Source organism: Aquarana catesbeiana, linkage group LG01 (assembly GCF_042186555.1).
Source record: "Aquarana catesbeiana isolate 2022-GZ linkage group LG01, ASM4218655v1, whole genome shotgun sequence".
Taxonomy (NCBI): Eukaryota; Metazoa; Chordata; class Amphibia; order Anura; family Ranidae; genus Aquarana; species Aquarana catesbeiana.
The window spans coordinates 973,249,554-973,266,847 of record NC_133324.1 but is presented as its reverse complement, the minus strand read 5'-3'; the positions used below and the strand labels follow the sequence as shown (position 1 = coordinate 973,266,847).

General features: G+C 46.9%; 1 protein-coding gene across 2 annotated transcripts in view; it reads left to right on the top strand.

Annotated features, from left to right (window-relative positions):
• Positions 1-17,294, top strand: part of LOC141123342 (cytosolic phospholipase A2 gamma-like) — a 230,560-nt gene that overhangs the window by 35,228 nt on the left and 178,038 nt on the right. For both annotated transcript variants that reach the window (XM_073612048.1, XM_073612049.1), the window contains exon 4: positions 1,981-2,065. In XM_073612048.1, coding sequence (XP_073468149.1) covers positions 1,981-2,065 — 85 coding nt within the window. The remainder of the gene's footprint in view (positions 1-1,980; positions 2,066-17,294) is intronic.

Below are 17,294 nucleotides of genomic sequence, written 5' to 3'. Positions count from 1 at the left end.
TTCTGTACCCCCTTACCATTTCACACAGGGGGGGGCCGGGATCTGGGGGTCCCCTTGTTAAAGGGTGCTTCCAGATTCCGATAAGCCCCCCACCCACAGACCCCCACAACCACCGGCCAGGGTTGTGGGGATGAGGCCCTTGTCCTCATCAACATGGGGACAAGGTGATTTGGGGGGCTACCCCAAAGCACCCTCCCAATGTTGAGGGTATGTGGCCTGGTACGGTTCAGGAGGGGGGGCGCTCTCTCATCCCCCCCTCTTTTCCTGCGGCCTGCCAGGTTGCGTGCTCGGATAAGGGTCTGGTATGGATTTTTGGGGGGACCCCACGCTGTTTTGTTTTTTTTTTTTGGCACGGGGTTCCCCTTAAAATCCATACCAGACCTAAAGGGTCTGGTATGGAATTTAGGGGGACCCCCACGTCATTTTTTTTTTTTAATTTCGGTTCGGGGTTCCCCTGTGGGAAATTCCTATGCCGTTTTTATCAATGAACTTTTATGTGTATTGTCGGACCGGCAATGCAATATCCGTGAGTAGTTTTAAATGGCTTTTTTTCCTTTGAAATGTCATTTTGCTGTCAGACTGTTCTAAACACGGGAAACATGCGCCCCTTTACAGGCATACTATAGAAACCCCCCAGCTACGAAATTTAAAGGGATATTACACTTTCATTGTTAGACTTTAAGCATTATTAAAATCACTGCTCCTGAAAAAACGTCCGTTTTTAAAAGTTTTTTTTGCATTGATCCATGTCCCCTGGGGCAGGACCCAGGTCCCCAAACACTTTTTATGACAATAACTTGCATATAAGCAGTTTTGATTTCTCCCATAGACTATTAAAGGGTGTTCCGCGGCAATCGAATTTGCCGCGAACACCCCAAATTGTTCGCTGTTCGGCGAACTTGCGAACAGCCAACGTTCGAGTCGAACATGAGTTTGACTCTAACTCGAAGCTCATCCCTAGTAGTGGGTACCAGGTGGGGTATCTGTCCTTTTGCACTGTCACTTTCTTAGTGGTGGAGGTTAGTTTCATCTTTTATTATGTAGGTAGAAACTACTTTTATTATTCTATTTTGTAATAAACTGTTTCTAAATTATCACTATAGCCAGTGTGTCCCTCATTGATTGACCCTGTCCCTTGACCCTCTGGTCTCCCCCCTTTTTTCTTATCTATACTGTGGTCATCCTGAAAAACAAGACCCTAAAATAAGAGATTATTCCTCTGTCAGCTGTATTCAAGTTTCAGTCATATTAACTATTTCTCCTCCTTCAGCGCCCAATCGGGAGTCTTCTCTTTTTGGCCATTTGGAAAACGGTATCAGACCTGCTTCTGATTGGCCGGATTGAGGATCAGTGGTACAACAGCAAATTATTATTCGCTGTTGTAACACCTGGGTGGTCTATGCATGAATCTATCTATTGTTCATATAGAAGGTGGCAAGGAGAGAGGGGCGGCGCTCCGGCACCCGTAATGGATGGGCCACCACTGTGTGCTCTCATTGTTCCCCTATGCTTAAGAGGAAGAACCTAGCTGTATAGTCTCAGAAAAGCAGCTATCATGCACCAGTGTCTCTTGGGAATTATAGTGCAAAGAGCCTATAAGTTCCGCAATATGGCTTATTTCCTGGGCTTCAAATCCCATGATCCTCAGTGTTCTGGCTTGGCTTTTCGGGCTATAGTTCTCCCTCTGCTGACTGGAGAGGATAGTGAAGTACAACTGCAGGAAGTGAAAGTAAAATGATTGTAAAGAGAAAAATTTCTCCTCCGTGTTTCTATCATCCAGCACCTGGCTGGATTAAATGGGAGGTCAATGGGCCACAACCCCTAGAAACCTTCAGTGGAAACCCTAACATTTGTATTCACTCACTGACTGGAGCATAATGACTCCTTGCTCTATCCAGAAGGAAAAAGTCTTGGCTCTACAGAAACTTTTTTGTTTGTAAACATTTTTTTCATGTGTTTTTTTTTTTGTCCATTTAACAGATCAGAAGGGGAACCCAAATCCATCAATGCAAGGAAGATAAAAGTAAAGGAGACCCTTTCATCCCTAGGCATGAATGTTGGAGAGGTAAAGATTTTCTAGTATTTGTCTTGTAAACTTGATGCTAAACAATCAAAAACAGCCGTGTAAATTGACCAAGTGACCTTCGTATAAGTGAGCTTTCCCTTCAGTCTCCTACTATTAGATATATCCACATTTTGGTAATTTATTCCATACATGTACCCCACATGATGCTGTGTTAATTTCTTATTAATGTCCAATACATATGGGCATCTGCAGGTAGGGGCAGGGGGGGCAAGTGCCCCCCCCCCCCTGGAATCAGGGATCGTGTCGGGGGTTCCCCAGTCAGTCCTTAACCTAGTGCCCGCTTCCGGCCCTGCTCACACCTGTACACAGTTTACCAGGGCCGGTGACAACTGGTGCAAGGAGCAGGATTGCGGAGGCCTCAAGGGGTGGGCAGGATGACATCACCCGGTCTACGTGTGAACAAGCAGCTCAGGAAACGCAGGCACAGTGTCCCCGACACCTTCCAGAGCCTGGAACCCCTGGACTCCTTAAACCTCCTCACCGCTCCCAGGCCTGGGAGACAGACTGACCGGGGGTTCAGAGAACAAGGATGGGTAGCAAATGCAAGCAGCCAGGGACCACTCCATGTCACATCATAGATCCGATCAAAGGAACAATGCACCTCCTGTTCTCACCCAGAATGAAAACGGGCCTTGTCAGCTGCTGGCCATCATGGACATCCTACTGGCATGCAAGGTACCATACTGAGCATTATGCACACCACTGGGACATAGGGGTACTAGAGGGACTCCAGGTAGGTCTAGTGGTCTCTCTCTCTGATCCCCCTTTCTCTCTCACCCCCTCTGTCTCTCTCTGTCACCTCCTCCTCTGTCACCTCCTCTGTCTCTCTCTGTCATCCCCTCTGTCTCTCTGTCACCCCCTCTGTCTCTCTCTGTCACTCCCCTCTGTCTGTCTTTCTGTCATCCCTCTCTCACCCCCCTCTGTCTCTCTCTGTCACCCCTCTCTGTCTCTCTCTGTCACCCCCCTGTCTCTCTCTGTCACCCTCCTCTGTCTTTCTTTGTCACCCCCTCTGTCTCTGTCACCCCCTCTGTCTCTGTCACCCTATCTCTCTCTGTCACCAACCTCTATCTCTGTCACACCCTCTGTCTCTCTCTGTCACCCCCTCTGTCTGTTACCCCCCTCTGTCTCTCTCTGTCACCCCCTCTGTCTGTCTGTGTCACCCCCCTCTGTCTCTCTCTGTCACCCCCTCTGTCTGGCTCTGTCACCCCCCTCTGTCTCTCTCTGTCACCCCCTCTGTCTTTTTCTGTCATCCCCTCTGTCTTTCTCTGTCACCCCCTCTGTCTTTCTCTGTCACCTCCTCTGTCTCTGTCACCCTCCTCTGTCTCTCTCTCTCTGTCTCCCCCTCTGTCTCTCTCTGTCACCCCCTCTCACTCTCTGTCACCCCCTTCTATATCCCTCTGTAACCCCCCTCTTTCTGTCACCCCCCTCTGTCTCCCCCTGTCACCCCCTCTGTCTCTCCCTGTCACCCCCCTCTGTCTCTCTGTCACCCCCCTCTGTCTCTCTGTCACCCCCCTCTGTCTCTCTCTGTCACCCCCTCTGTCTCTCTCTGTCACCCCCCTCTGTCTCTCTCTGTCACCCCCTCTGTCTCTGTCACCCCGTCTCTCTCTTTCACCCCCCTCTGTCACACTCTCTGTCTCTCTCTGTTGTCACCCCCCTCTGTCTCTCTCTGTCACCCCCCCTCTGTCTCTCTCTGTCACCTCGTCTCTCTCTGTCACCCCTTCTGTCACTGTCACCCCCCTCTATCTCTGTCACCCCTCTCTGTCTCTTTCTGTCACCCCTCTCTGTTTCTTTCTTACACCGCCCTCTGTCTCTTTTGTCACCCCCCTCTGTCTCTCTCTGTTACCCCCCTCTGTCTCTCTCTGTCACCCCCCTCTATCACTCTCTGTCACCCCCCTCTATCACTCTCTGTCACCCCCCTCTGTCACCCCCTCTGTCTCTCTCTCTGTCACCCCCCTGTCTTTCTCTGTCATCCCCTCTGTCTCTCTCTGTCACCCCCTCTGTCTCTCTCTGTTACCCCCCTCTGTCTTTGTCACCGCCCTCTGTCTCTGTCACCCCCTCTCTGTCACACCCCAGTCTCTCTCTGTCACCCTCCTCTGTCTCCCTCCTCTGTCTCTCTGTCACCCTCTCTGTCTCTCTGCCATCCCCCTCTGTCTCTCTGTCACCCCCGTGTCTATCTCTGTCACCACCTCTGTCTTTGTCACCCCCGTCTCTGTCACCCCCCTGTCTCTCTCTGTCACCCCCCTTCTCTCTCTCTTTCTCTGTCACCCCCCTCTTTATCTCTCTGACACCCCCCGTCTCTTTCTGTCATCCCCTCTGCCTCTCTGTCACCCTCCTCTGTCTATCTCTGTCACCCTCCTCTGTCTCTCTCTGTCACCTCCTTCGTCTTTGTCACCCCCCTCTGTCTCTGTCACCCCACTGTCTCTCTCTATCACCCCCTTCTCTCTCTCTCTGTCACCCCCTCTGTCTTTTTCTGTCACCCCCTTTGTCTTTCTCTGTCACTCCCTCTGTCTCTCTCTGTCACCCCTGCTGTCTTTTCTGTCACCCCCTCTGTCTCTCTCTGTCACCCCCTCTGTCTTTGTCACCACCTTCTGTCTCTGTCACCCCCCTCTCTCTCTGTCACACCCCAGTCTCTCTCTGTCACCCTCCTCTGTCTCCCTCCTCTGTTTCTCTCTGTCACCCTCTCTGTCTCTCTCTGTCATCCCCCTCTGTCTCTCTGTCACCCCTCTGTGTCTATCTCTGTCACCCCCTCTGTCTTTGTCACCCCCCTCTGTCTCTGTCACCCCCCTCTCTCTCTGTCACCCCCCCAGTCTCTCTCTGTCACCCTCCTCTGTCTCCCCCCTCTGTCTCTCTCTGTCACCCCCTCTGTCTCTCTCTGTCACCCCCTCTGTCTCTCTCTGTCACACCCCCCCCCCCCCGTCTCTGTCTCCCCCTTGTCAGGGAAATTCTAAGCTTCTCCCTACAAGCATAAAATTTCTTTGTGCTTAAAAGCACAAAAAGCTCTCTTATATAATGCTGGGAAAGAGCATATTTCTTTCTCTCCAAGTAACACAAGCAGATGCTGGTATCACCTCGAGCTCAGTATATCCTGCACCAGGTAGCCAAGCTGCTTTTTCTTATACTAAACACATGGATAACAAAAGAGGCAACTAGCTTCAGAATCAGCCAGTCAGACACTTGTATTCATTCAAAAGAACCAATGACACACATGCATATATTCAAATAGAAATGCAGTAGTGACGTGTGTAGACGGTGGTGTGCAAAACCATGCGGCAAGCACATGGTTTCGAACGCAACCATATGCACACTCCCACTGCTACCAATGATGCGAGCCATACTACATTATGGCCCAGTGGGCCATAATGTTGTATGGTTATACTATGGCTCCCATAGAAACAAACCTGCTTACTTAGGAGTTTGGATGCGATCACCATGGAGAGGCCAGTCCCTTGGTGAGGCATAAATAGACATCCTTAAAAGAGCAAACAGATCCGCATCCAATGGTCTTCCACCAGCGTCTGTATGTGCGAATACCCTCACATGAGAGTATTACAGCAAAACTGACACTGGGGGCATCTGACAACATACATTAATAAAAATTTCCACAACAGCTCCTCCTCTTTGTCATATGCTCCCATGTGTCCCTCAAAGAATCTTGATCTTCTTCTTACGCCTGGAAATGAATCAGTCCTTATAGTCCATATAAGTCCATAAAAAAGGAAACCATGGCTTGACGTGTAGATTCTGTTCTTCAGGAGGGGTGACTTATAGGGAGGACACGACATGGTGAGCTGTAGTAATCGCCAGTCGAACTGGGATCCTCTGTGTCTTGTACGTGGGCTGGGCTTTGGGGCTTCTCATCTCGGTGGGGAAGATGTGGTCATCTGCTCGGGCTCTGTTCACTCGTCCAATCAGGCAACAGTAGCACCTCATCACAGCATATAGAAGGAATACAAACAAAAATAACATGAGTATATATACCCCCACTATGATCCACTGCAAAATAAAAAAATTCAATCCCCAAAGATTCCCAGACCCTTAAAAGGACTTCAACCTTCACTAGCTATAGCTCTGGCTTTGCAGGGATCTAAGCCTTATCCATATGGGCCTGAACTTTATCACTAGTACCATTGATCCAAGTATAACAATCTTTACTTATGAATTCCCAGAAACCCCCCTTGGACTGTGTAAACTTCCTTGTAGCTTCAACAGTTACATGAAACATCCCATCCTCAATGGATGAGAAATTGTTCAATTGTTTCATAACCTCAAGCCCCCACCGTGTACAAGCAATTCCCTTCCAGCTGTCCCTGCTATTCTTACCTTTTCTCATGCCATCAGATCTTCACGATCGGCCGTGACATAAAATGCTCAGACGAGTTTCACCAGCACACATGAACCTCTTACATTAGGGGTATTACCTTCTAAGCTGTAGATCCATTTTAATATCAAACTAAAGTTGAAACACACTTGTGGGCTACCTAGTTATCCCGATACCAAAGCTGGCAAGAACCAGAGCTATTGTTAAAATTATAATTAATTTTATCCTCTAGAAATGTTATCGTTAAATTCTATTGACAAGTGTCTGTTTGGATTTTACTAGTTTGTCAAAACTCCTCACACCAATATAAACATCACATATAGCATGTCCCCCCGGCATTAGAGCTCAGTGGAGACTCAGAGTAGACCCCACCATGTGCCTTGTTTGCTTTCTTGGCTAGTTGGAAAATACACTTTAAAAATATAAATAAACAAAGATACTCCTCATCTTTTGGTGTAGTTGAGCAGCTTCTTGCAGTGGCTGGCCTGGTCTCATCCCTCAAGCTTCTTTACAACGACCCAGTCACCTGGTTAGAAAGAATGTAAACTGGTTATTGTGTCAGGGTCCAGGAGGGACTCATGAACCCTGTAGTGGACCTTTTGAAGTTCATGTTAGTGACTGCACCCACCTCATCAGCCGAGAATGTTGACAGCAGCAGAGGAAAGTACAACTCTGGTCTTGGTTGACCTCCAAACAAACCTCATATGGCATATACTCAGACATGTGGGAACTTAATGACTGCGGTCACTGCTTCTTACCATCTGGGGTGTAATACCTGGAACCATTGAAAAAAAGATTCCTATGGGAGCATCCTTCACCAGACTGTTGATTCAAATTTCATCAAGGGTAGAAAGTCGTGGAACCTGTCATTCCTACTAGGTCACAAACTTGGCTAGAATTAGAGCAGTTAGTATTATTGGTTTGAAAATTGTCATTCTCACCACTATCATCCACCCCTTTTCCTCCTTATTACAAACTGGAGGAAGACACGCAGGGTTTAGAAAAAAAAACAATGAAACAGTGAAATAGCCTATGATACTTGTAACGAGCCCCTGCTCACTCGGTTCCACTCTCCCGACACTCCTCTGCGGCTATAGAATCAGATTGCAGATCACAATATCTGATGGTTCGGTCATCCGATGCTCTGGGATTAGAACTACAGCTATGTGCCGTTCTAATCCAGTTGTGTAGCTCAGAACAAACACCAGGCAGGCTGTATGTAAGTTCAACCAGGAATCTCCTTTATTGCAAGGAATACAGGCTCTTTTATACAGTAAAAGAGGAGGTGTATACCTCCTGCTAATATTACTCTGAACACACACCTGTGACCAGAAACCTAATTAACATGGGCTAATTAACTAATCCCTTTAGACAGCCTAGATGACTCAGACATGAACTTTAAGCCAGACTGGCTGTCTTGTAGCTCAGAAAACCCAATCAACATTATCACAAATCAACACCAAACTCTTCTTCACACAATAGCAGAGTTAATTAACACAAACAACAATGGGGATCTAATGACTCTTAGATCCCATACTAGACTTATTTACAATACACATTCTAGCAGGCAACAGACAGACAGGTGGCTGGAATTTACATCAGCATCTCCTAACAGTATTTGTCCCAGCATTATGAATCAGCCAGTATTTCTAATATGGCAAATCCAGGGTCCCCAGAGTCTGTGTGTTCTGGGGGACCAGGACCCGAATCCACAGTAATACCACCTCAAGGGTCCCCAGGCATACAGCTCACAAAGAGCACCGTTCCCCCAAATGCCAGGGCCCACGATCGTTCGGCAAGAGGCTAGCATTCAGTCCCCTCCAAAAGTCTCTCTCCCGGCTAGGTCTGTCACAATACTTTTACCTTCTTAGGCATGTGTATTTATACATGTGTACAGCTATCTACATACACCTGCTTTCTGTGTACATACACTTTCAGAAACTCCTTGGACCTGAAAAGATACTTATAAACAAAAGTTATTACTCTATCCTTCATATTTAACCTGCAAAGAATGGTAAAAAATACAACATTTGTGTACATTAGTGAATTGTCACTGACATTCCTCAAAACCGATAATAACTAAACCCTCTGTAACCCTTATGTGACAGACTCACCCGGGACAGAGGTTTTTGGAGGGGACTGAATGCTGGCCTCTTGCCTCCCAATTATGGGCCCTGGCATTTGGGGGAACAGTGCTCTTTGTGAGCTGTATGCCTGGGGACCCTTGAGGTGGTGTTACATTAGATTCAGGTCCATGTCCCCCAAGACACACAGACTCTGGGAACCTTGTATATGCCATATTAGAAATAGTGACTGAGTCTGCCAAGCAATTCACATTCTGTTCTATAGCCCATAAAATGTACTTTCACCTTGATCACATTTTTTATCTCCGCCCCACTCATTCCTTATGTTACTGAATATGACATATTCCCCATTACATGGTCTGACCACGCCCCCATTATGCTAGATCCTTTACCTTCCCAGACCTACACTAGGTCATGTCACTGGCGGCTCAATGATCACCTTCTACAATGTGAGGTCTCACGCAATAAACTGGCAACAGGTCTAAAAAAATTCTTCCAGCTTAATATAGGATCTGTACCGGATGTTTCTACTCTGCGGGAGACCCACAAGGCTGTTTTTCGTAGTGAGTGCATGGCAATGAGTTCACATCTGAAAAAAGACAGAAATAAACTTTTACAGTCCCTCTCAGCCGCCCTGACGACTGCGTAGGGTTACTTCCCTTAGAGACCAAATCAAATCAGTACGGCTTGGAAGAGCAGCTAAATCCCTATTTTGGTCGAAACAAAAATTTTATGAGTATTCTAAGAAGCCCCATTAGATACTAGTCAACACAGTACGCCCCCGCCCTTTTAACTCATTCCCTGACTTCCTTTCCCAAGATGATGGAACCAAAACCCATTGCCCCCAAGAGATGTCAAAAATTTTTGGTAAATTTTACCACAAACTATACAATTGTTTGACTCCCAAAAATAATTTTAATTTTACACAGGGAAAATTTGAGGAATTCTTTTCAATTGTAAAGCTTCTGAAATTGTCCTCATTAGACCTAGTTAGCCTAAACACAGCTATAACTGCAGAAGAACTCCTAACTATAATTAAAGATCTCCCGTTACACAAATCACCGGGCCCTGATTGATTACCCTATTTTTATTACAAAACCTTCCTTGACATATTATCTCCCCATATGCTAACTCTCTATGATTCTCTACTCAAAGGTCATCCCCCACACCCCCAATTTTCTAAGGACCCTTCTATTCCAGATAATTACAGTCCCATAGCCCTCTTAAACTCAGATTATAAAATATTTACAAAAATCCTTGCGCCCAGGTTGTCTAGACTTATTCCTAAATTGATTAATAGAGACCAAGTGGGTTTTGTCCCAGGCAGGCATGCTGGGGATAACACCCGCTGTACCATAGACTTAATTGATCTCCTCGATAGATCCTCACGCCAGGCTCTTGTCTTAAGTCTAGACGCGCAAAAAGCATTTGACAGACTGAGTTGGCCTTATATGTTCTCTACCTAAAGTGCGTATGGCTTTAGAGGTCCTTTTCTAAGGGCCCTGGAGGCTTTATACTCAAAACTCACAGCCCAAGTACAGATGTCCTCTTTCCTGTCGCCTTGCTTCCCCATGACAAATGGGACTCGGCGGGGATGCCCTTTATCACCTCTACTTTCTATTTTATGTCTGGAGCCCCTTGCCGAGTCCGTCCGTATACACCCGGACATTCGTGGGGTGGTAATGCGACAGGGGGAGTATAAACTAACACTCTTTGCAGATGATATACTATTGACTATCACTAACCCGCTGTTATCCCTTTCCTCGCTACATAATCTACTCTCCTCTTTTGGTGCCATCTCGGGTTATAAGGTAAACACTTCTAAAACGAAAGCGCTTCCGATACACAACCCACCCTTTTTGTTATCCCAGCTTAAGGTATCCTATCCTTATAAGTGGTGTACTACCTCCCTCAAGTACTTGGGGGTTCTTTTGACCCCCCTCTTACTCTTCTCTATATTCTGTGAACTATCCCTCCCTGTTCCTGGACATCAACAAGTCACTACATAACTGGACGAAACTTCCCCTATCCCTCCTGGGCAGGATTAATGTTCTGAAAATGTCCATTCAGGTCTGGTATGGATTTTAAGGGGAACCCCGCGCCAAAAAAAAAAAGGCGTGGGGTCCCCCCAAAAATCCATACCAGACCCTTATCAGAGCACGCAACCTGGCAGGCCACAGGAATGGGGGGGCGGGGGCCACCTGGTTACCCCGCCCCCCTCTGACGCACGGTGACTTGACGGGACTTCCCTGTGATGTCACGGGGAATGCCACAGGGAAGTCCCGTCATGTCCCGTGCGTCAGAGGGGGGCAGGGTCACCGGGTGGCCCAGCCCCCCGTTATTTAAGAACCGTCAGAGGAGGAGACGCCGTCACACAGCGGGAGCCTCCCTCCATGCCAGCATGGATGCAGAGCGGCCCGGAGAAGAAGAGAAGAAGGAAGAAGAGAAGAAGATGAAGAAGAAGATGAAGAGAAGAGCGGGAGCCTCCGCCCATGCCATGGGTGCGGAGCGGCCCGAGGAGAAGAAGATAGAAGACGCCGCGGAGGAGATGCTGGACGAGAACGCCGGAACCAGAAGAACCAGAAGATGAAGGAAGATGAAGGAAGATAGAAGAAAGAAGAAGCATTTAAATAAAGGAATTCTCAAAAACTGTCTCTTGTCATTTTTAAAATTTTTGACAGTTTTTTTGTGAAATGGTAGGGGTAAGTACCCCCTTACCATTTCACACAGGGGGGGCGGGATCTGGGGGTCCCCTTGTTAAAGGGGCCTTCCAGATTCCGATAAGCCCCCCGCCCGCAGACCCCCACAACCACCGGCCAGGGTTGTGGGGATGAGGCCCTTGTCCTCATCAACATGGGGACAAGGTGTTTTGGGGGGCTACCCCAAAGCACCCTCCCAATGTTGAGGGCACGTGGCCTGGTACAGTTCAGGAGGGGGGCGCACTCTCGTCCCCCCCTCTTTTCCTGCGGCCTGCCAGGTAAGGGTCTGGTATGGATTTTTGGGGGGACCCCACGCCGTTTTTTTTTTTTTTTTGGCGCGGGGTTCCCCTTAAAACCCATACCAGACCCTTCAGGGTCTGGTATGGAATTTAGGGGGAACCCCACGTCATTTTTTTTAAAAAATTTTGGCCGGGGTTCCCCTTAATATCCATACCAGACCTGAAGGGCCTGGTATGGAACTTAGGGGGACTCCCACGTCATTTTTTTTTTAAATTTTGCTTCGGGGTTCCCCTGTGGGGAATTCCCATGCCGTTTTTATCAATGAACTTCTATGTGTATTGTCGGCAATGCAATAGCCAAGAGTAGTTTTAAATGGGTTTTTTCCTTCGAAATGTTATTTTGCTGTCAGACTGTTCTAAACACGAGAAACATGCGCCCCTTTACAGGCATACTATAGACACCCCCCAGCTACGAAATTTAAAGGGATATTACACTTTTATTGTTTGACTTTAGACATTATTAAAATCACTGCTCCTGAAAAAACGACCATTTTTAAAACTTTTTTTTGCATTGATCCATGTCCCCTGGGGCAGGACCCGGGTCCCCAAACACTTTTTATGACAATAATTTGCCTATAAGCCTTTAAAATTAGCACTTTTGATTATTCATGTTCGTGTCCCATAGACTTTAACGGTGTTTGCGTGTTCGAAAGAACTTTTTTCCTGTTCGCATGTTCTGGTGCGAACCGAACAGGGGGGTGTTCGGCTCATCCCTACTGCTCAGCTGTCGGCTAATTGCCAGCTCTCATCTCTCTCCACAGGTACCCAGCTGTTCCTGATCGTGCTCATCTGACCTGCCTACTTAAAACTGTCCAGCTCACTTCATCTCTGTCTTCGCCTTGGTCATATCACAAGTAACCTTCTCCTGCGTTCCTGTTTAAAGACTGGCTTTGCTGACATCCCTTCTGGCTCCTTATCCTGCTTGCTGTTCCTCTACTTGGATCCCTGACTTCTGGCCTGGCTGATTACCCGATCTAGTTACTGAACTCTGGCTTGGCTGATTACCCAATCTGGTTACTGAACTCTGGCTTGGCTGACTACCCGATCCGATTACTGGACTCTGGCTATGCTTTGACTACGCTTACTCTATTTACCTGTTTATTTTTATTAAATAACAAGTGTGATTTTACTGTACTTCTGTCTCGGTATGGTTCATCTTTTCCACTTTTAACTACAGATCAGACATTTCTTCCATTCCCAATCCCCACTCCTGACTTTAGAAATACCCACCCTCTTTGAGTATCTGTGCGCTCAGGGCCCCCATCAACTACACCTAATATCACCTAATATCACCTAATATCCTCTATACACCATATCCTCCATGAGTCAACCCCTATCACTGAGACTACCCATCTATATATGAGGAGATGGACTAATTTGATAGGCAGACCTATTAGCACCCAGTTGTGGGATAGGATATGGTCTTCCACTTTTAAGTCCTCAAAATGTGTACAGAGGGAAACTTCCACTAAGATTCTCATGTTCTGGTATAAAACTCCTGAAGTTCTCCACAAGTATGACCCCTCAATTCCAGCACATTGCTGGTATTGTGGGACTGATGTTGGCTCTTTGTTTCACATTTTCTGGCAATGTTCTATGATCCAGCCCTTCTGGCATGAAGTGATGCTATTAATACAAAGAATGGCAGATGTGTCCCTTCCACTCGATCCCCTATATTATCTTTTAGGCCTCCCTTTTTCGGGTATTGCCAAAAAAGACAATAGGCTGATTTCATACATCCTCCTAGCTGCCAAAAGGCTCATTCCATTGTGTTGGCTGTCCGACACAACCCCACCATGGTCTAGATTTTTACAATTGGTAGCAGAGATTAGGAAGATGGAATACTTGATGGCCTCAGTGCACGACACCATTCTCTAATATAATAAGATCTGGGAACCTTGGGAACGTTCGGAAAATATGGAACACCTCTGCCAACCAGTACTTTATAAACTGCTTCCCTGCGATATGTATTTTGCATACAGATTAGTACCCCTTTAAATTCCCCGCTCTTATTTCTATACCATAAAATTGCTTTTGTTTTCATATTTAACCTCTGTTTCTCTAATGATACTACCTATGAGTTGCTCATAACTTTTGATATGACATACAGATCACCCCTGTGATCCGTATACATGGACACTTTTATTTGTAATGATTTCTCTTTTGAAAAATTCAATAAAAAACTACAATTATATAAAAAAAGAAACAGTGACTGAGAAAATATATCTTGGATTACTTAAAATGGGACAGTAATATTTATCCACAATATCTCCCAGGATATATGTAAAGACTATTCTTGGTTTGTTTGATTCTGAACTCAATATGTTAGTTGAGAGAGCTGATCACATTGGCTGACTCCTCCCGAATGTAGGAGACGGGCCGACTCCTGCTGGAGCTCCTGCTATTCTGAGAAGGTGTCCTGTGTTGTACTTATGATACTGTATAATCTATTGTGTGAAGCTCAGTGACAACAAGTCTGACCTGTAGTGAAATCCTGATTAATCATAACAATGCATGGAGTCACATCGGCTGCTTTAAGGGATTAGTTAATTAGCTCATGTTAATTAGGTTTCTGGTTACAGTTGTATTGTTAGGGTGATATGAGCATGACGGGGGGACCTCCTCTTCTACTGTATATAAGACTTGTATTTTGATTCTAAATAAGAGTCCATGTTCAGCAACTAAATAAGTATCGTCTTGTTTTGTGCTTGTGAGCGGTTGGAATATCTAATATCTATATTCAGACTGGGAGGAAGTGGTATATGACGAAAGCACTCAAGCGGAGTGTGAGATGTTTTGTTACATTGGTGGCAAGCAGTGGGACGCTTCCTGCAGTCTGGGACATCCAAACTTCCACCTGGATCCAAGGTCTGGATAGCAGGAGAGGCGAGGAAAGGTAAAGATACCAGCCATCATGTAAGAGGAATTCGGAAGGAGGTTGTGAGAGATGCAGATACAGCACAAAGGACCAGTGTCAGAGCAGGTTCTGCTGGGATGGTTTGGTTCTATCCACTGCGAACACTGGAAGGAATCGCTAGCCTGTGAGCAGCGACACCAGGGAAAAGATCTCCTCCCCATCCATGAAAGGTACAGGTCACAGTATGGACTGTGGGTGCTGTTTTTGGAAGAAAAAATGCACAAGGAGCAGACAACTGAATTAAGCAGGCTGGTCTGGGCAGAGATGAAGCTGGATGAGAGCTACAGAGCCCTCCGGTGGCATGTATCCCAAGCATGCCCTTGGATAGCGGATGACAGCCCAATGGAAGGCTTTGGCTATGGCGGCTTGGGACTGTTGTATGTGAAGCTGACAGGGGACCCTAACTTTGAGAGTGGTTTGAAGTGGCGGTTGGATAATATCATGGATTTCAGAGAAGGGCTACTGAACGTCTCGGAAGTGCACTGGGCACTGGAAGATATAGATTTTCTGGCCATTCAGGAGTGGGAGCTGGAGATTGCTTACAGACAGCTGCTAAACTCTGCTCAGCGCCAGGGCTAGGCTCCCTGTGCCTGGGACTATCAGGAAATACCAGTTGACAACTCTAAAATCCTGGCTAAAGAGTTGGCGATGTGGCAGAGTAACAGTGTGCTTTGCCAGCCTGCCCCCGCAGCTATGGACGCAGATGTCTTATGGTGGATGCAGCAAGTGCTGACTGACCTTAATGCTCCTGTTTCTGCATGAGATGATCTTGGATGGAGGAATGTGCCTGTCCAGCAGCGAGCCAGAGAATCAGCAATGGAAAATTTGGAAATTGCCATCCCCAAAGCTGAAGTGCTGACAACAGGGCAGAGCTCTGCTAACCTCTGTCCAGCACCGATAGCATCTTCTGGGTTCCACGGACAGCAGATGGTGAACTTCTATGCCCAGACACCAGTTGCAGAGACAGGGGATTTGATAGACTTTTCTGCTGAGGAAGTACAACCTGATGAGCCTCCAGCAGAAGAGCCGGTATTGGGGCCAAACTTCACTGTGCTCTGCCCAGCACCAACAGCAGTATCTGTGGAGTTGCAGGAACTTCCCCAGCTGAAACGCTGGTCACCGGACAGAGGGTCCAAGACTTCTGCCCCACACCTGTTGCAGTTCCGGAGGCTCAGGGTGAGAAGGTGGTGATCACTTCCCAGCAGCAGATACAGGGTGTTCATTGTCTCTCCTCAACATTCGGCCAGGGTGGAGAAAACGGTCTTTACTTCCCAGCAAAGATCCATGCACCTGGGAGACAGTACCACAGACATGTCGTCCCAGCAGCCAGATGAGGGAACGGAAAAGGAAGCAGCCAGATCACCTACCCAATGGCAGCTACACAGTTTGGGAGTGGAGAAATCCAGCCTTCTATCCCAACGGTTAGCCGAAGCGGATGATGCGGAGTCCCCAGCAGAAGTGCTGGCAACAGGGCAGAGTGCTACCAAACTCTGCCCAGCACCGGCAACAACTGTGGAGTTCCAGGGAGCCAGGGCTGTCAGCCCATCTCCCCAGCAACAAGCGGATGTAGTGCAGCTTCTACTCCCAGCTGAATCTTTGGCAACAGGGCAGAGTGCCGCTGGCCTTTGCCTAGCACCTACAGTTTCTTCTCAGCTTCAGGGAACTGGGGCAGTGGGCCCCTCTACCCAGCAACAGGCCAAGCCATGGAATGGAAAACACCACCCAGCTGAAGCGCTGACAGCTGGACAGAGAGTCAATGACCTCTGCCCCACACCTACTGAGGTCAACTATTCCTTGCAGCCAAAAAACAAGATCATGCGGACAGACTATATGAGTTCACTCTGCCTGACTAAAGCATGTCCAGACCAGGTGGAGGTCTGGGACCTTGTTAGTCAAATTTTGATGGGGAAGAAATGTGGCAGACTCACCTGGGACAGAGGCTTTTGGAGGGGACTGAATGCTGGCCTCTTGCCTACCAATTATAGGCCCTGGCATTTGGGGGAACAGTGCTCTTTGTGAGCTGTATGCCTGGGGACTCTTGAGGTGGTGTTACTTTAGATTCAGGTCCATGTCCCCCAAGACACACAGACTCTGGGAACCCTGTATATGCCATATTAGAAATAGTGACTGAGAAAATATATCTTGGATTACTTAAAATGGGACAGTCATATTTATCTACAGTATCTCCCAGGATATATGTAAAGATTATTCTTGGTTTGTTTGATTCTGGACTCAACATGTTAGTTGAGAGAGCTGATTACTTTGGCCTCTGTACAATGTAGGAGACGGGCCGACTTCTGCTGGAGCTCCTGCTATTGTGTGAAGGTGTCCTGTGTTATACTTATGATAATGTATATTCTACTGTGTGAAGCTTGGTGACAACAAGACTGACCTGTAGTGAAATCCTGATTAATCATAACAATGCTCAGGAGGGCATGGAGTCACATCAGCTGCTTTAAGGGATTAGTTAATTAGCTCATGTTAATTAGGTTTCTGGTTACAGTTGTATTGTTAAAGTAAAAAGATGAGAATGTATTGTCAAGTAAAACATGAGACAAACATTTAGAGACAAATGTGGGGAGATATTTCATAGTTCCCAAACCAAAAATGAAAAAAAAAAACAACCAGATGGAATGCTACCTTCACTCTTTTAGTAATAGAAAAAAAATACAATGGGAGAAACACAAGAGCATCTGGGAATCTTGTATGGACCAGCCACACAAAGTCCAAAAACAGGCATGATAATTTTGTTTTGTTTTGTTTGTGCCTTTATCACTATAACCGGCCCTTGCATCCCGATTATTGTATATGGCCTGAGCGGGGCTGCTAGCATACTACTCCTCACGTTTATGCTAATACAATCTCACACTGGAATTCTGACTATTATACAC